The sequence below is a fragment of the Corapipo altera genome, unplaced genomic scaffold (assembly GCF_003945725.1).
Source record: "Corapipo altera isolate COAL_440 unplaced genomic scaffold, ASM394572v1 45, whole genome shotgun sequence".
Classification (NCBI taxonomy): domain Eukaryota; kingdom Metazoa; phylum Chordata; class Aves; order Passeriformes; family Pipridae; genus Corapipo; species Corapipo altera.
Genome location: NW_020884877.1, coordinates 14,939,006 through 14,960,080, shown reverse-complemented (window position 1 = coordinate 14,960,080; position 21,075 = coordinate 14,939,006). Strand labels below are relative to the sequence as shown.

Here is a 21,075-nt window from a genome sequence, read left to right as displayed (position 1 = left end):
AGGAGGAAAAGCTCCTCTAGGTTTCCCAAACACAGAGATAAAAAGTTCCTTTAGAAGAACAAGGACAAATACCAGGAGATTACTCAAAAATGGCAGCAGCACAGTGCCACTGTGTAGTTACTAACACTCATGATTAACTAGTACATGGAGAACAATGTTACAGTGACCTAGTTCAAAAGTCAAACTCAGAGTTGTTGCTCATTTTGCATTTTGTATCTACAGATTCCTTAGTTAAAACATAACCAGCAGTTGTGCTGACACCTTCTCAGAGGAAGAGAGGAGCAAAAGGCAGTTAACTTTCATTCAAATTTTTCCATCCTCAGCGGGAACAAGTATCAAGATATAAAAGCACAAACCAAGTATGTGAGCAAAATCCTTCCAAACTTAAAACTTTGAACCTCCCCAGGAGTTGGTGAGTTGCTCCACAGCTGTTCAGTTTAAAGAAATTATTAAAAAAATTATACATAGAATCAAAATGAAAATAAATTAATCTTATCTACATCAATTAAAGTAACTTCTAATACTAGAAGTAGAAGGAAACCAGTTCTTCAGAACACTCCATCTTATGCAATAATGCAGAGAATGTAATTTGGTGCAATAATCATTCTCAGGTTTTTTTATATATAGTTCTAAGATGCCAGTGTGAATTTTGTTAGATAACAGATAGAGCAGACATCATAGTATTATGTCTATTTCACTGTTTTTAAAACTACTAAATTTTGTATCAAGTGTAAAACTAATATACACTGTTTATTTTTCTTTTTTTAATTAACTGAAACATCAGTAATTTTCAGATTTCAATATCTGGAGGTGTCTTTTTGGACATATTTTCTGTATTCTATCTACTTCAGACTTCAGATCATTTAATTTCTAGAAACACTTTAGAGACTCTTCAGTACTTAAAGCAGGCTTGTTTGCGTATGTTCTCAATGTGATGCTATGTAAATTACCTTATTTCACAAAGCTAGTATAACATTAAACTTAAAATACTTACGACATTGTTGATGCTCATCTGAGCCATCTTCACAGTCTTCCTCATCATCACAAACCCATGACTGTGGAATACATTCGCCGTCAGTCTGACACTGAAACTGATTTCCCTCACAGGTAGGTTGGGCTGGTGTAAGCAAAGAAAAAACTGTCATTTCACAGACACCTGGGAAAGCACTTTCAGAGAAAATAATTGCATAAGGGAAAAGAAGGCTTAAGGTTCAAGTATTGATGAACTTTAAGTTCTACAAAACACATGAAGCATTTAACAGATCAAAGAAAACAGATACACTCGAGAGGGGAAAGGGGACCAGCAAAAGGATGTTCAAAGGCAAAACTCAGCTTAGTGAACTCCTGCACAGGAATGTTCAGCTTTATATCCTCCCCTAGAACCCAGGCTCCTCTAGAAGGCAGGCCCCAAAGAGGTTCAGGTTCTAAACTGCCCTCTAGCAGAGCCCCTTTTTTTTTCCAGTAATCTATGGAGTCACACTGGCCTCCCTAGTCTCACACGGGTCTGTTCAATTGCTGTCACTCCACCTCAGGTGCTCTATCCCTGGTAGGAAAAAGGCCTTTCAAGACAAGTTTGTGATTCTTCCCTGTGAATTCATGAGGAAAGAGTGAGGGCCAGGTCAGAACAATCTGAATTATTGTCCCAGCTCCACCCCGTACTTTTCAAATAGACAAACAACAAGGAACCCATCAAAGAGAAAGATCAAAATAAATGTTTGAAACTGTATTACAGCTTACTCTGTCCCTAGTTAATATTCCTGGGAAGAATCACTAGCACAACACAGTCCAGTAGACAGGAACTTGGTCTTAACCATCTTTTTTTCTCAGGATCATGTTTTTGCAGTTGTGCAAGGTCAACTAGAAACACTTTGTGCTCATGGGATGATGTATAAGCACATTCAATGTAACCAAAGCATCAAGGGAGAAAATTTGTAGATTTAGAGTTGCAAAGAACAAAATAACATTAAAGGTAAACTAATTGGAGGGATAAAATAGTTCACATACTAGACATATACTTCTTGCATACTTTTTTAATTCCTGCTTTGGGAACCAAAGAATAATCTTTTAATATGATTTTAATCTCAGACCAGTTTTAAACAATTTAAAACTATCTTGCTACACCTGATGTGCCCTACTACCTATGGCACATTAACATACTGTTTTTAGAAGCACAATTAACTGAAAAAAATTGAAAAGTTTAATTTTCGTCTTCCTAATTCTTCACATGTATTAAAATGAGAAAAATTTCATGTTTATAACTATGACAAATGTAGTAAGGGTCCTGATTTTTGTTGGTTTTTTTGTTTGGTTTTTTTTTATCTTTCACAAAGTCAAGATGAATTTTATCCACTCCTTTTTCAAAGCCCAGTGACTTCTATTCAGTTGCAGTTCAGAACTAAGTTGAAACATAATATTATGTCTAGTTGAAACAGCTAGAAAGAAAAAAAAAAGCTATAGGACAACACCATTTTGTTTTGCCAGTTTAAAGGCATTCTTCACCCAGAACTGCACTGCTTTTTTTAAGCTAACTAAAGTGCTATGCAACAAATCAGACTGCCAAGCCATGTCAATGACCTCCAATTATTATATGGGTCAAGTACCAAAAAAATAATACAATGTGAAAAGAACTGACATAAATTAGTCTTCCTTACTCCCCATCAGCTGAGGGGCAAAAACTAGCCTAACCTGTAAGTGGGTTGATAACTGCACCAACACACAAGACTTCAAAAAACACTGTATCCAAGAAGATAAAATGCAGGTGAGTTCCTGAAAATAGACTATGGAAGAAAATTCTTCATCTTCACGGCTTTTCCATTTAGCTTGAGAGAATCTTTGTGCATGGATATTACAGTCCATATGAATACAATTGTCCCTGAGCTGCTGGCACAGCACAGCCAACTCTAGACAGCTAAGCACAACTCTACTTTAGGTGCAGTAGGCAGAGTTTGTTTTCCAGGGCTTGAAAAATCCAAAGATTTGGACCACAAGTGATGCTGATATAGCTGTGTACACATGCAATATTCAGGATTACTGCAGTAATAGAATACAATACATTTCTACATCTACTTAGAACGTTAGTCACAAAATGAAATTGCATTATTGGACAGTCAGATTTTTAAAAAAAGATTAAGTCATGTTAGAAGCTGAGCAGTACTTGATTTTCTGACTACCAAAGCAAATAAACTCATTACATATGACTCAAAGAGATTCCGCAGTATCTCAAGACAACGAGTTTTCTCCCTCTTCAATATTCATTCTTGAGCCCCATGTACATTGGGATCTTATTAATTATATTACAAAAAAGTTGCTCTGTATTTGTTTCACTTACGGCAACCAGCTTCATCTGTGTCATCCGAGCAGTCTCTGGCCCCATCACACCTCCAATCTGCAGGAATACAGCGGCCATTCCCACAGCGAAACTGCCCCCGCTCACATCCTGTGGTAAAACAGAGTAACGAGCAGGTTAGCAGCACAGGCACATAAACACAGACAGTGATGTTCATTCCCGTTAAACAACTGTAATCTATCCATTGCCTTGTGGCACAGAAAGGAGAGAAAATGATATTACAATAATACAAAAAATATTAAAAAGTACATAGATAAAAAAGATCTCTATACACCCAGTCAAACAAAAAAAGTAAATAACCATCTCTAAACATTACAGGACATTCCCAACTACATTGTTAGAAAATTTCAATAATTTTTACATTTTTATATTACATAAACAAAATGAAAACAATTTTAAAAAAGGAAAATTAACCTAAACAACTCTCAGAGGAGCACCTACACTACAGAAACCTATTCAGCAGGAATGTATCAATGTTAAATTCCCAAGCAGTATAGACTTTAAATAAAGGTAGGGAATAATTTTGCACGTTAATTCTAAGGACTAAAAATGTCAAACATTAGTGGTCTCCAAAGTCTATGAGGATTTTAAAATAATAATAATAATAATAATAATCCTTTTAGCTAATGTAGAAATCTTGTTTCAGCAGTAAATGCTTGAAAGTGTAGAAAGATCTCAGGTTTGTTTTGTTTTTTAATAATGTCCACATATTTAAAATCTTTTCTCTGAAGTACAAGGAAGCATGTCTCTCTCCAGTCAAGATCTGAATAGCAAATAATTTTTAAAAAATTAAAGCTTTCAGCCAATTTATGGCTGATCAAAAGCTGTCCTGCTGTCATTCCCTCCTGCTTGACCTACTAAGGATTAAGACCTGATAAAGAAGCATTCATTCCCAGGTGTAAATGCAGCTCGATCAGGCCTTTATTAGTCAACTAATGAAATCTCCAGTCCCATAGGAAAGAGAAAAGGCACTGTTTATGGCCTTTCATTGTGACTATGGCCTCATAAAAAGGGAGTGAACAGTTTTATAGGTCCCCAAAACAATGAGCTATAACATAATTAGGTTCAACAGTGCTCTGTTTCATGTTAATCTGTTGTCAGCACCTCAGAGAAGGGAACACTGAAAAAACCTGAGGTAGTAGCAAAGTCCAACTCTGAAGAAAAAAAAAGTCCTGTTTCCTGATTTAATTAACAGCCATAAGATAAAACTACATCTTTCAATTATTCTGAATGATTTGTCCGGAGAAGATAACCTCAGTATATATAAAGCACAACCACCTACTTCATGAATTTGTGATGACATAAATAACACCCTACCCTAACTTTCATGTAAAACCAGGCATATCAACACTGTCACATAAACACAGTTAAGTGATGTATTCCTAAGGGATATAGGCAAGCTACTTTATGCAAGGAATGTTCAAATCTGATTGTCTGGTAGTGACATCCTGATTTATAATGTATCCTGCAAATGGTCAAAAATTTCACTTGGATAAATGGTGGTACGGAGTGGTACAGGAGTATGTTCACCCAAATACCTTCTATAGACTAATGCATGATGGTGGTTGGTGGTGCAGGTCTGGGGTTGGTGGTGCAGGTCTCTTATCAACTACCTTTAAAACACAACAACCTCCCTTGCAAAAATGCCCTGAAGGAATGTACAAGTTCACTCTGGAATCCCAGGCCCTCTCCCTGAATTTTGCCCTACAAAGCAATATTTTCATATAAGATTAGCAGTTAAAGCTCTAATAAACAAAACACATAAACCACCATTTATCAGTTGCAATTACTAAGCAAAGCAAACACTAAATCTGCTTGTATATTTAATATATTATTGTTTTCAAAACTACTGGAATATTCATAGTCACTTGCTTAAGAAGTTACAATAGAGAATTAAATCTGCATCCACATGATTAGAATTTTTAATTAAACACATGCTTATAAGCAATCAATATGAGTAATTTGTACATTATTTCTAAATAATAATTAGCTAAAAAAAATTCAAGCACTATGTACAACACTGGCAATTTATTTTGCCTAGCTTGTATTAAGTTCCTGTAGTTAAACATACCCTTCTAGTGATTAAAATGAGAAGATAACACTGATAAACTTTTTTAAAAGCATTATAAACACAGCAGTCTTTGTACAGTATGAGAAATGGTAACTGAATGTTAACACAAAACCTGAGAAACACACAGTTCTGCTACACTCTGTAATACTTTGCAGAATCATAGTTTAAGTTGCTCACACCTACATATAGTAAGTGTTGTATCAATGTCCATTATACAATTCTTCAGCAGAACTGTTATAACTCATTTAATTATGGCATTAGGCTTTACAGTGTTATCTTCTACACTTACTTATAACTGAAGGCAAAGAGCTCTGAAATACCTATAAAAATATGAAAGACTGATACTCACCACTGTTTTATATTATCTTTAGAACAAAGAAAATGACATAGCAGATAATTATGTAAATTCATTAAAGAGACAATCTTTGAAAACAATTAATATGAAAGAAGCAAAAATATCAAGGGCACTTCTCACAAAGGTTCTAAAAAGCTTATGCTTCAACTGTGGTCAAAAACAATTCTAACTTTGATAAAGGAGAAAGTAATCAGGAGAAGAATGCATGATTACAAAATTACTCCTCCAAATACCCAGGAGAAATACCCAGAATGAAAGAAAAATAACCATGTCAGCAATAACCAGGTTTGGTATATGCTATGCAACATGAGCCTGCAGCACCTGGGTTTCAGCAAGAGTGGGGACTGTCAGAAGAACACGGATATTAGCTTGTTTATGGATGTTATTTGAAGCCTCAATTCGCTCACTATTTAGTCATTAGTAATTTTTTTGAAGGTTTTCCTTTTCATAAGAGTTTTTGTGTTTTGGGTTTTTTTATGGTAAGACAGCTCATTAATCAGTCAGATATTGATAAAAATTAATACTAATGACCTAATTTACATGGAAATTCAGATTTACTCTGACAAATGCTGATAAAACCAGACACTTCTTTTAGGCAAACAGAATGCTGTTAGCAAGATTGCTGAAGGAAATAACCACCGAGTTTAAAAACCAGCAATAAAATAATCAGTCTTCACTGTCATGCTTAAAATTTGCTAATAGAAAAGATTTTGAGTGATTTTTGAAAGTCCGAATTTCAGAAATGACTGAATTTTTGGTGTTGCTCTACTATTACCATAATTCTCACTGTCATTAAAGCACTAGTAAAATACAGGCTAAAATGCATGGCAGACCTTAGGAATGACACCAGAATATACATGAAGAATCTCTGGGCATTAACAAAAATAATTTGGAAAGGTAAGATCTGTTTCAACTGCTCAATATTCAGGAAGATACCAAGGCTATAACAAATATATGAGATAATATTTAATATAAGCCAGTCTAATACTGAAAAATGCAAATCAAAGATCAGAACCATCACTGCAAAAATATAGCCCAAAGCCTTATTTCTAAACTTCTTCCTACACTTACTATCTTTGGCCTTACACTAACTGTGTTCATTAGACTTTCCATTGTTCTCTGTGTCTGGGATTCTTCTGTAAGAGATTCTGAGTGGATGTTTAAGAATCAGAAGTTGCTCAGGTTAAAACAAGGTCTTACATTACTAGCTCTGGGAAAGCTGCTTGAACAAAGATTATGTCAGGTAATCATTTTCCACTGGAATAAAGCAACATGATAGCGATTTTGCCAGAGCAAAGATTGAACAAAATGCAAACTAAACAAAACGTTTATTAAAAGTAAATGCATCTTTTACCAAAGGAAATAATGCAATACAAGCACTATTCATCTTCTGTTCTGCAACAATTGCTGCCTGCATATGAATGAAGTATCCTATGGTAAACCACTGCCTAAGACAAACCCCTCTGCCATTAGAGGATGACAGTCAACCTTTCCAACACTAATGAATGTTACTCAATGTCACGGGGAACTCAAAGTCATAGGGAACTCAAGCAGAAGAGAGAGGTTAATAGCGTCATACATCTCACAGCACAATGCTCTAACCCATAGGGCTACAGTCTTCAATAGGAAGGCAGTCCACCACACCCTCTCAACCTTCACTGGGCTTCATTTGTGCCAATGTTTCTGTAGAAATATTTAGTTTGAGAATTAAATGTTAAATTCAATCATCTTGTATCAAAACCAGGATGTTATGTTTGACTTACAGTAGAAGCCAATACAGCCTTACTCTTTGCCACTCTGCATTACTTTAGACCCCTTGCAGTTCCTTCCTGAACAGTTCTAGTCCTTTCTATTTTTTTCATACATTTTCTACCTGCCCATTCAACCTTGAAGTCCCTCAACTTTTAACTCTGACTACAAATCTTTTGAATTACATTTGTCATCCACAGATTAAGGGTCATGACTGTTCATTCTGACTCCACAGAACAGGCCAAACCCCCTCATTCGTTCTCTCTTCCTTGTACTCACAATACCTTTGAGAACTGCTAACACTTCTTTAACAGTTAAGCCTGAATGAAGGATTTAAAGTAATGAGGAATGTATTAAGCCCAGGGTAGATTGTACCGCTCTCAAACTGTCCACTCAAAAATCAAACTTACACTGCTGCAATTACTTTACACTTTAGGAATCAACTCCCTCAACAGTTTTGTTTGGTTTTTTTTTTAATTTAAAAGAGTAATGTTCTTCAAGGCAATATCTTTTCAACTGAACAGTTCCACTTTTAATACATCTTCAGGTTTTCAACAAGTAAATGCAAACAAACTGGGCATTACACACCTCTTCCACACAGAACTCACAAAAAGAAAAGTAAGTGAGAAAAATAAGTGACAAGCTCTCTTTTCTCCCTTCCTGTCTTCCAGCTAAGGGTATTCTCTGCTCCCATTCGGCCCCCAAACAGAGCAGCCCATTCCAATGGCCTTGTAGGTAAAAGAATCCTGGAGAATCACCCTCCATACACTTCGATATCATATTTTTGCCTCGCTTAATTACATGCCAAACAGCACAAGTGTTTGGAATGCTCAGGGAGGGGAAGCTGAACCCCTGTAAATTCTAACTCTGTTCCCCCACACTAATGGAGAAAGAAACAAAACCCATAGTTTAGGAAAAACTTTAGCTTATTATTGTATAATATCCTATGATACTGAAAAGCAGTATTCTGCTAGAAATTACAATAGGCAAATGAACAAATATTATTTAAAATATAAGAAAAAATAGTCTGATAAAATTATGCTAAATTTCATATACTTTGAGACAATATTTAACCTTCAGTCTTTCTACACTTTTCAAACTTCATTATATTTAATACAAACTATTCCAATTTACAAAAAACAGACCACATAAGCATTTATAGCTATTACAGAAAGCAGTAGAAGATTTATCTGCAGTCTTCAAGACCTTGCAACAAATACAAAATGTCTTTTGTATCTATGTGTCTCTAAACTAGGTTATATCAGACAAATAATTTTAACTGACAATATCAACAAAAAGGCAGTACAAATGTGTGTCTGAACCCACTTCACATGGCTGCAAGATCTTAGTATACAGATCAATAGGCAGACAGGGGACTAGTCAAGGGACAATCTATAGCAGAGTACCTGCAGTGCCAGAGAGACAGAAACACAATGTTAATAGGGAAGTGTAGGATTTATTTTACTGAATTGTCATCCAATTGCATAAAATGAGATTATTATTAGTAAATAATACAGCTGCTCAAGAACTCCTTGTGCCTTGCGCTGTACGATGATGTAACAAGAAGGGCCATACCCAGACAGTTTGCAGCATAAAGACGACAGACTCAAACTCACCTGGGTGCCCCAATGCCAAGAGGCCAAGTGGCCCTGTTCTTCCCCTCACCAACATATAGTCATATTCTGTTGTCCCTCTGTTAGCACTCCAGAAAGGCACCATACATGAGAGGCACACTCTGTGTTGCTGGTACATTTTTTAGACAGTACAAGAAACAAGGTACATTTCAGATTATTTGGGGGTGGGAGTCGTGGGGCAGTGGTGGAAATGATAAAGGACAGAACTTGAAGCAACAGATCTGGTTCTTCACTGACACTAGCTAGACTTAGTTTTGAGTAAACCACATTCTATGTTCAGCAGAATGACAGGTATCAGAAGCTGTAATAAATGGGTTCTACTCTGATAGGCAAGATCCAATACGTACATTTTAAACTACTGATTTATAATAAAAAGCACCTGAAAATTCAAGACCAAAAGTGAAAATATTGTCTTTCAATATGGACTTAGAAATACCACATTTCACTGCAGCATCAGCAGATTTATATGGTTTCCCTTTACTTGCCAAGCATTAAAAAAAACCAGCAAAATCTACATTATAGTCTATGCTTTGTGTCTGCATGTGGTACATGCAGACACTTGTCAATTAAAGCCATCGTTAAAACTAAAGCATCAAATCTCATTTTAGTAATGCTCACATGCAAAATCTTTCACAAAAATACTTTAAATTAGTGTACTTTATGTTAAACTATTTGTTTTCAGATAATACAGTTATAAAAGGACTAAAGATTAATTTCTACTAATGCCTCAACATAAATCCAAGAATTAAAGAACTTCAGGATTTTAACCTACTGAAACTAAGCAGGAAAGCTTTCCTGCAAAATAAAAAGAGTCCAAGTCTCCTGCAGACAACAAGTTCAAAGGAATGACACTGTAAATGCCTCCTAGCAACGTTAAAGATATTCATAATCCTCATGCTCTCTACCTTACTTCAGCTTTATTAACTGAAAAAGCAACAACTGCAAACAGCCTGATAAAAAATAGAAATGGTTTATTAATTATTTTTTAACAAATCTACTCAATTTTATTTTTTTAAAGTATAAGCCTGAACTAATAATAAAGAAAAAATGCTCCTAATTTTTTGATAAACCACATATGGACCTCTTAAGGAAAAAAAATCTCAGTTTTAATTTTTTTTTTCTTAAAACTCTGGTACTCAGAAGAAAATAAGCAAGGTTTCTACTTTAAAACCAATCATTCTGTAAAAAGTAAAAAAAAGTTAAGATATTTAATATTTTAAAATTATTCACACTGACCCTAAAAGTAAAAAAAAAAAACTTCTTAAATTTAAAACCATGAGAGTTTATTTATCATACATGCTCACAAACAGAACATATCCATACTATGTATCTTTTACATCCTACAGTACTATAAGCAAATCAATAAAAATTGGTCCTTTATAATCTTGCTTCAACTCACACACTTTTTCAAAGCAAAAAATAAACTGTTACTATCTTCTTAGTCCTAGAACAAGGCAAGAATGAGAAATATTCCCTTTAAGCAAGGGCTAATTCTAATAGACAGGAGGTGATACTCCTTTCTACTGATAAAGTAAATATTCCTTATACAGAACAGACCAGGTTCCTTCTTCCATTTAAGTCACTGTCAAATTTCTTGTACTTCAGTGATAACTGAGGATCAGCCATTAATTTTTGTTGGACACTTTCTTTAATCTCAACTTTATATAACTATTTTCCAGGATGAGACTAATAAAACCTATTTGTACTCCTTTCTTAGAGAATTTAGTAAAGACATTATCTGTATGGCCAAATTCAAGAGAACTAGTACCTCCAGTAGCTTTCTCAATACAGAAATGTATTTCAGACACATTACATGTAAAGAACATGTTCTGCACTAAATTGGATAACCTCAACTAGTTGTCTTGGCATTAGGTGTCTTAATCCACACAAATCAATTGTGATTGTGTTAGCTGCACAAGTGGAGCAAGCCCTGTGAACTCCAGGGAAGCATACACTGTAGGAACTCTCCTAAATCTCAGAAGCTTCTTTTTCATGAACGGCACACTAAATATGCAAAAATCTGTTCTAATTGACCAAATGACATAAAAAGAAGAAGAACAAGCAAACACAGTAGAAATAAAGACACCCTCAGTTACTCACAGAAGGAAGCATCCCAAGCATTTTCATAAGAATGAATCTTCCTAATGCCCCCAAGGCTGCTGTAGAATAACAACTGGGTAACAGAAGGAGGGGGGGAATATGACCAAACAAGGAAAATCTTCAAGACAAGGAAGTATTTACAACTACAGTATGTGGAAATAGAAAAAAAGTGCTTAAACAACTTAAAGAGAACAGTACATATCACTAAGAAAGTCCAACAGATGCAGACAAACTTCTCAGGAAGTTCTACTCATTTTGAGAGCTGTACTGTTTTTTAAGTAAATTTTCCAACTAGTGTGCTGTTTTTTCTCAAAATTAGACCCCATGCTGAGATGAGGACCCGCATTCAATTCAGCCATGCACTCCTGAAATCTGATGAGTCATTGCAGCAGAAAGAATTTGCCTCAGTAAGAGCCTTCCAATGCAGTTTATGACAGCAAAATTGTGTAGTTTTTTGTATTTCTTTGATTTATCATTGCTAGAATGAAAATTGCTATGCAACATATAGCACTTCGCCAAATCATAAGCCTTACTATAATATTATATCACAAGTTATTCAATGAAAAATGAAACCTGTCATGCAAAAAATAAACCACCTTCCCTTACAGATAATAAAACACAGTAAGCACATAAAATGAAAGCTACTTCTGTCTTCCCACCACAGAACACATATCCACAACAAAATTCTTCACCAATATACTAGTAGGATTCTAGATTTAAAAAAAAGACAAGTCATGTCCCAAAGCTTTACAGGGCACTAGTCATCATTTTGCACTTCAAATATTGTGACTGTTACTTGTTGCAAGCTAAAAATGTGAGAACATTTTCAAAAAAGCAGAACTGATGTTTCAGTATAGTAAACAGATAAACTACATACTGTAAGCATCTAGTGTGCCTAGATAGACATTCTAATGCTGCTTACTACTGCCCATGACATTGGGAACTACATATATTTCTTTGGATATGTTGTCACTTCACATTTCTCCCTTATACAGTAGTGAGACTGTTTCAGCTCACAACTAAGGGCTGATCACTCCTTATCAAGCTTCCTGAAAAGCAAATTCCACATGCTAAGGCAGGCCTGAGTAAATGAACAATCACAGAATCACAGAATGGTTTGGGTTGGAAGGGACATTAAAGATCATCTAGTTCCAAACTCCCTGTCAAGATCACTTGAACTGAAACAACACTGTTGTCCAATATGCTCACACAAAATGCAGCTTTATCTTAATGGACCTGAAAATGAACAGTAATAACTAAATCATCCTTTGCCTATTTCATTTCTAAGTGTAGTATATTTTCTTTACAGTTTTCTATTTTAAAATAACTTTTAAAATCCTTTTACACAAATAGTAATATTAATGAATGTGTCACATTAAAATGACAAAATCCTTTAATTCATCAAAGGAGGACAGATACAAGAAATACCATCTCCCACTGAAACATTACTCTTCCCGTCAACACCAATGGAAGCATTTTAGTTAGATCTTCTCTAACCATCCAAACTCTCTGTCAGATTTACTCATCCATTTGGATTTTTTTAAGGATGCTTGATTCTGCTGTTACTTTCTTTCATTAGTGGCTGCTAGGCATAATATTTTAAGTAATTGCCTTCATTATATTAGCTAGCTACGCTAAGCAGTATTCCAGGCAAAGAGGTGAATAGTAGGGAAGAACTGCTCTAGCTTGTGTAGTTCCATAAGCCCTACACTTGCCACATCCCTGGAAACACAAGCACATACAACTAGTGCACACTGTCTACTGCCCATTATGTCCTTACATTCAGAAGGAAGCACATAAAACAACAGGAAAGGCATACATTGTCTCCCAAGTATGGCAGTGGTAGTGCACAACATACAAATAACATTGCTCAGAGAACTGCAGGCATTTGCCTGCAGGCCTGCAGCCTTGAAATTGTAATCCCTTCCTCATAGCAATAGTTTTCTATCAGTCTTTCACAACTCCAGCTAGAAGATTGCAACCATGCCTGTTATACTGCTGGCCAGAGAGTCGGTGTCTCCATACAGAATGCTCAATGACAAGATTTTTTGTTTAGCAGGGTGGTAATTTGGGTCTCTCTCTCTCCCTCTACTGCCTTATGAAATTTCTTAGGATTTAAGTCTCCTATTAGAAAAAGTTAAATAGGTCAACAAGTTTAAAAGTATTGCACTCAGTTTCAGCAAGGCTTTAAAGTGTGTTCTGTGGCTGACTTCATACAGAAAATTAAAAACTGCAAAGGTAATACAAACAGATCAAATATTCTTATGGAAGATACCACAGACTTTGTCACTCATTTCAGACATAAACTCGAGCTTGTTTCTTTCATATGAAATGGTTTTAAAAACCACTAGGCCTTGCAGTAGTAAAAGTTATTTTTAATAACACAGCTAGAAGGCCAACAAAAAGTGCAGCAGCATTCCATGTGCTTGGTTATCGTCCAGTTCATTTATTGCATTGCAGGCTGAGAACAGCCCTACGATCCTGCTCAAAAGTGAACATGTGAGCAGTCCCACTCAAGCCAAGCCATCTGTTTACACTAGACAACTTTACGAAAGGGTTTCTGGCAGCGTTAACACTTGTTCACTACAGCCCTGATGGACCACTCTTGATACCAGCATGCCAGCCAAGCATTGCCTTTTTAAGTTTTTAGCAGTAGCAGTAGGCAGTGGTTGCATGGCCAGCAGAGACAATTCACTGACTTATCACAGGAGAATCCAGTGTCTCTTTCTCTCCCTCTTTCCAACACCTCTCTTTCTTTCGCTTGCACTCCCCTTCTTACTCTTTCTTTTCCGAAGTCCAGTAACTACCTCCCCCCACTACTACCTGCATGCTGCTCAAAATCACTAAGCCACCAGGAAATCACCTAATTCCCTAGATCTGGTTTAGTTTTCCCTCAGGTTTCTAAGTGAAAGCACCTCAGAGAAGGTCTGATGAGCAGTAGCACACTAGCACAAAGCACACACCACCAACTCTAGGCTGGTAGCAACATGGGCACAGGATATCAGAGAAGAGCTGGAAGGATAGTGGGGCATCCTACTTCTGGCAGCACTGAACTGTTCACTTGGCTCATCACTTCTCAGAACCGTGCCCTGAGATGGCAAAGTATGACAAGGGCTTGATCAGATCTAAATGGGTCTCCCACCAGTGTTGAATGATAGGAACTTTACGCAGTAAATTTTGCCCCCATTCTTCAGGACGTATCTGAGGAGGATTATTGATATATGTCTCTACTCCAGTTCTGCAGGTCTTATACTTCCTCAAAATAAACTCAACTTTATATGGTATATTTATCTGAGTTGATAAATGTGCACCATGGTTTCTAAAGATAAAAACCATTACCTAGACCCTAAATACATCAATGAATGTATCAGTTCCTGGGATATCTTGTGGACTATGCCTTTTTTTTTTTTTTAAAGAGATGCCACAGAAGACAACGAAACCCCCAATCTTCTTGCTCCACAAAAGAATGACCTTGTAATCCCCATCAAAGGGAGTCCCAGTTGGAATGGACCCCCATTCTCTGACTCAACTCAGCAGGGTGTAGTATCATGACCTGCTTGTGCAAGAAAATAATTGGGTTGACACACTGCTGCTGTAAACAGTGCCCTTTTGCTGAAGATCTGACTTCTTGATTGTAAAACAAAGGCAATTTATTCATGTTAAAAATATAAAATAAAACAGGTCACAGAAGTAGGACAATTTCAGTCAACTTTTATATGTCATTTCATTAATCCAAACCAAAACTTGTAACAGTGATCCTTGATCTCTAATCCACTTTAAGCATTGCAAAACAAAGAAAACATTAAAAGCCTTGAAACCAACAGTAAAAGCTTAAGGAATCCACTAAAGGCTATCCATTCCATTAGGCATTTCTATGCATACTAATGAAACTCCATTGTCTTAAACTGTTCTAAAAGTGCACTGAGATATGGAAGCAAAAACTAGTTAATAAAATTAACATTATCATAATAAAGTGGACTTCAAAATTGATCTAAAACAATACCAAGCTATTAAAAGAGATGTTTAGTCTTCCTGAATCCTATTTTCTGTCTTAGACCAGTACAACTCAGGGCAGTTTCTTTTAAATTAAAGGAGTCACATTCAGTTGATTCAAAAGAAAACTTATTATCCCTTCATCTAGAAACAGCTCAAGTAATTTTAAGAATAATGTGTTGTCATGAAATTATTATATAAAGAAGCACATTAAATAATTTCAAAGGCATCTTTGTGCTTTATCTGCCACATTCAGCATAAGCTACTAGAAAGAAACTGGTAAATTATCTGATTATCATCACTGATTAGCCGCAGTGGAATAAAAACATCCATTTCTCTTTAAATAGAAGTCAACTGTCAATCATTAATTAGAAGGGACCTTTAATGTCAACAATGACAACTTCTAGAAAGTGTAATTTCCTTTGAAGCATCCAAAGTCCTATATGGTTCCAGTATGTTTTAAGAAGAGGTCTGGAAAAGGAGAGACAACTCCAGCTTAAAAAAGTGATAGTACATTATGATTCAAGCTACATATTTGTCTATCTGAAAAGTTATCACAACCTCTCAGATCTAAAAATAAGTATTGTAGGAAGACTAAACAGATTTTGATCCAATATTCATAAAGATAAATTGAACTTCCTCTACAATGTGCCTGCTTACAGCTCAATTAAAAATAAGAGTATTCAGATTTTTAAAAAAATATATATATTGACAGAAAAACCTCCAGGTTCAGTGCTAAAGAATGAGAAGTTAAAAAACCCCAAATAGCACTAGACTTTGATCTGGCAATAATCTAAGAGTGCAAGAAGGTATATGGAAGGGAAAGGCTCCAAATAGTATGACTGATTTCATGTCAACCCAGGAAGCCCAAAAGGAAAAGAATTAAAAGGCTTTAATGAAATTGCATTCTACCTTTCCCCCAAATGAATCTTTGCTCATTTCCTGCAAAACACATGGCAAGTAAATCTGGATTAAAGTAGGATTTCATTGCTCAAATTTCCAATCAGCTCAATATATGAAAGAAGGTTTTGATTTGTCTTACAGGCAAATAGAAGCATCGTACACATCATACATTTATCTTAGTTAAAATCTCCTTAGATGCTCTGTCTCTATTTGCCTTCACTCCTGTAAGCTTAATTATTTACTGTAATCCTAGCATTTGACATAGAACCTAAATCTAACCAGGTGTCATCCAATTACTGCTTTCAATTTTTAACTAAAATTCTGTGGTTTGCACCATTCTTTGCTTTAGCTGATTACTTTGCAAATACCTGATATGCTTCACTGAATAGAATACAGAAAAAGGGTAAATTATTAAGAAAATTCAAGAGATGTACTACAAGTGGGCTATTCATTAAAAGGAACCAAAAAAAAAAACCCCAAACCTGTTAGTGCACAGAAATACTCATGAATTAAAATGAGAGAAGACTATAATGTGTTTCACTGATAGGTACTTTTAAACTGTCAGACCTCAAGAAAATAACCAGTTTAAAACCAAGTAGATGGACACTCAGTGGGATTTTTGCTCTTGATTTTGTGTGAGAACATCTCCAAGACAAACCAAGAAAATTGCACTAGTGCAGGATTATGAACACTGCAGCCCACAGGTCATGCACAATACCCTTTCAATTGTATGATTGCATTGCAATATTCGTTTTTCTTGCCATCCTTTCTCCCTGCTCATTATTTCCAAATCCTCAGTCTCCAAGGAAAGTCTCAGTCGAGGTCTTCAAACACTAGGTCTTGGCAGGGGTGGAATCTAACAGACAGGCTTCTCTGTCATTTAAACGTGCTCAGTTGCTGTACAAGGAAGTATGAGTGCTGACTGTGGCCTGTCGCCTACAGCAACGTCACTGTACATCATCCTACAGACAAACTAAATAGATTTGAGTGAAGACAATGCCAAAAATCCACTGAATTATTAATTTGGAAATTAAACTACTACAATGCCTGATGGAAAAGTATGTTTCTCCATGCCATTCAAGAAAGAGCTGCTGTACCTCTTCTCTACTCGAGTCTTATCATACCTATTCCTTTCTGGCCTGTCCCACTTCGTGCAAACATTCATGGTGATCTCTGAGATATCACATCATATGCATTCATTCCTAGAATAGCCTTCATTCTCAGACTAACAGAGACCTTATAATGGTAACAAATTTTACTCATGTTGGCCTGGGATGCATTAAGCTGATGATTTATCATTGCGGAGATTTAGGATGCAAATCAAATTTGGTACACTAACTTTCATGTTACAGCAAAGTTTCTGGACAAATCACATTTTGCCAGGATGCATACAGAACAGCTAATTTCCTAAAATAAAAGAAAACAAACAAACAAACAAACAAAAAACCCCCAAGAAAAATCAATAACAGAAACCTTTTAAAAAACCATAAACTATGAGTTATTGAAAAGAGAAGCAAAAAAATAAGCACTACAAGTCAACAGAGCTGTGATCTTCTGGCCTCTTAACAGAGAATGTACAATTCAAAAAAATTTCCATATATGTAGTGAGAAAGACCGTTAATAGAAATGCTTGCATTTCCAATTGCATTTCCCAGAATTCGAAAGTTTCCATGATTATGATTATGAGCAAGGAAAATACACAGCATGGCTAAGCAATCATTGATCTCATATAATTCTAAGTAAAGTGCATTTATCATCTATGATTCTATACATGAAGCATGCTAAAGAAATAAAAAGATTCTCAGAAGTATCCACCAGAAAGAGAGGAGATGCAAACTGCAATGTAAAGACTGTAAACTACACAACACAGTGGAATCCTGGCCTTTACATAGCAATTTGGTATTTTGCAATAAATTGCAGCAAAGCCAGAATTTCAGTGTAAGTACATGCAAGTCTGGAAAAGATGATGCTGCCGCTGTTTTGTAACTTGTACTAATTTAACAGAATTTGTGACAAAAATTAACACCGATGTCCTTTATTAAATAATTAATATGATTTTAATAATAATACATTTATTTTCTGGAAGATTTACATCATCTCAGTTGAAAGTAGGTAATCAGGACCTGAGGGACACCAAAAAGCAATGAACGAAATTTAAGTATTCTGAATTATACAGGTTACAGAAATACTAACTATATTAAATTTGTGAAGAATGTTATTCACACTTTGTGTCTAGAAAGAAAGCTTCTTTTTATAAAGAAAAGCATATTTCTATTAATTAGATATTATTTTATATATATTAATTGTTTTCTAAAGAAATTAAAATAACAGTACCTCTGATGGTCAATCATTAACAAAAAAAAAATCCACTCACAGGTACTAAATCCTCACCAAAAAAAAGTACAGCAAGCCTTCCACGTTAGACAAGGTAAGCCCAGTAACAGATACTATGTAGAATATTGCATGAGTATATAGATCTAGTATGCTTTGCAGTAACATTAAAGAACTCATGGTTCAAATGTGAAGTTGCCCTAATGATCTCATTTGCTCTCTGCAAAAGTGCTGACCTACAACATCCATCCATTGTCTCTAATTTATGACTATGAGTGTGAAGCACTTTGATATTCCTCAAAACAAACATTAACCATAGTCCCATGATGCTCCTGCTTGACACTACCCTCACTTAACCAGTTTTTGAGATTCCAGAAGCAATTTTTTCTGAGAACAATTACCCCACAGGCAATAAGACTTATAAAGGTTGCAGAACCACACTCTGTACTCCTAGCAATAATGAGAAGCAGCATTTTTATTCAGTTTATAAGCTGTATGTTCAATTCCAGTAAAATCAGAATTAGATAAATCAAGGAAAAGCACTATCATTTACACTGCTTCATTCAACAGTTATTCTACTGTGAAGGCAGGGGGAAGGGACAGGGGAACAGGGAGACATTATAAAAGTAAAAAACTTCTGTACTTCCACTACCTATGGATACTAGTTCAAATCTTCTCTCTGCTTATTCTGTCATGTCATTTACCAGCCACTTCCTGAACAATCACAAGCAACTGTACAGCAAAGAAATAAAGTTTTAACCTACACTGCAGCTTCCATTCTATCCAATGTGAAACAGTGCATAGGATTAACTCTGCCCAGTGTGACCTCCTTGGCCAGAGCTTTTGCAGGTCTCCTGCTGCACATTAGCTATCTCTTATTTCCCTGCTCAGAAGTGGGAGCTGCTAGCAGCAGTTGCAGTATAATTACTTGGTTGATTCTGTCTAAGGAGCTTAAACTAAGAGTTGAGCAAGGAAAGCAGATTAACAATTTGAACACACACGTAATACACAGAGACACACAGAACCAGCAGGACTGCAGGTCAATACACGGGGTGGAGGAAATGCACTTCAGCCACTCTTGCTCCAACAAGACAGGCTTGATTAGCACTGCAAGGCAATTAAACTGCGGGAAGAAGGGGAAGGCAGGAAGATGGGCTGCAGTCACAGGCCGGAGAAAGGACTTAGGGACACAGCTACTCCATCCCTAGCAGCCAGATTAGTACCAGAGGAGCAGCACTCAGCCTGTTCTGCCCGTCACATGCTCCTCGATGTCGCCTAGCAACAGTAAAGCCCAGAGAAAAAGTTCTCCCTCTCTCAACTTCAAATCTGCGTCTGAGACCGACTGAGGGGAGCTTATTGTGCTCCAGACTAAGCATCTGTTTCTTTCTTATAGCCTTCTGTAAATGACTGCATATACCACACGTACACAAGCGTGTCCATGCATAACCCGCCCCCCAACCCCCAGCCCAACCTGTCTACGTGCAAGTGCCGCAGCCTGTGCACTCATCAAAAACAACTCTAGGTACAACTTTAGTGGTCACCAAACCAGCTCTTGGAATGCAGGTGAACTCTGCTCTGCAAAATCACCCATACTCCAGTAGCAAGAAGGGCACAAAGATCACAAGGAAAAAATGCAAAAAGTCTGGGGTGGGTGTTTTTTTTGCCTCATCCACAGCCCGTAAGCAGTACTCGCTACAGGAAAAACTGCCGGCTTGCATCTCTGGAAAACTGCGATTTTGTACAGTGGAGTTGCAATGTCTGAGTTGCCCCTCCAAATTTAGCCACATTTGTGTGTTGCTGCCTTGTACAATCAGAAAAAAAAAAAAGTTTGTACAAACCAGAAAAACAATCACCATCCTGGGATAATTTAAAACCAAGATAAAGTGAAGGTAAAGAGCCGGTGGCGTTTGTGGTATTCTTAAGGTGCTATTTCTTTTTCCACAACAGAAACCGACTCCATCAAATGACTCCTGGAAAGAGCCAACTGTCTTCCCTAGCTATTAGAAAGAACTCCTTGAGTCAGCGCCCGTTAACCCTCTACTTTCAGGCACTTTTGTTTTTTTTCTCATAGAAGTCCCCGGAGAGGGATGTGCTCCTTGCGGTGCAAGTCCCATTCCGGAGAGCCTGGGGCATAGCGCTTACCTTGGCAACTGCCCCGCATTATGCATGCAGTGAATAATATGAGCAGTTTGCAAGCAGTTGCTGCTCTTCCATCCATCCGATGGTGAGGTCCCATCTGGGCTGGGATGCTCCAGCTTCCTCAGAAGCTGGCTCCTCGACTCCGGGGTCGGGGTGCTGATCTGCACAGCAGCAACACAAGGAGCCTGGTGTCTTTTTCTTATCCCGCTAGTTCCAGGAGAAAGGCGTGTTCGCCTGTTGAGACATCGCGTTTTCTATAAACTCCCACCCTCCAGACATTGGATAAAGCTCTTTATACCCGGCGGCCCCGGAACTAGCATGAGGGAATCAGGCACTGCTCCAGGCCCTGCAGCCACAGGCTGCCTCTGCCCCTCCTTCCACACTTTGCAGGATAGGCAAGATGCTTCCAAGTCCCTGCACTTTGCAGACTTTGTATCAGAGTCCATTGGTGCTA

At 36.8% G+C, this 21,075-nt stretch overlaps 1 protein-coding gene across 2 annotated transcripts in view; it reads right to left on the bottom strand.

Annotated features, from left to right (window-relative positions):
• LRP2 (LDL receptor related protein 2) overlaps positions 1-20,872 on the bottom strand; it is a 116,651-nt gene extending 95,779 nt beyond the window's left edge. For both annotated transcript variants that reach the window (XM_027636839.1, XM_027636840.1), the window contains exons 1-3: positions 20,625-20,872; positions 3,329-3,436; positions 995-1,117 (exon numbers count right to left, since the gene is read on the bottom strand). In XM_027636839.1, coding sequence (XP_027492640.1) covers positions 995-1,117; positions 3,329-3,436; positions 20,625-20,718 — 325 coding nt within the window. In that variant the 5' untranslated portion in view covers positions 20,719-20,872. The remainder of the gene's footprint in view (positions 1-994; positions 1,118-3,328; positions 3,437-20,624) is intronic.
• Positions 20,873-21,075: the final 203 nt, after the last annotated feature.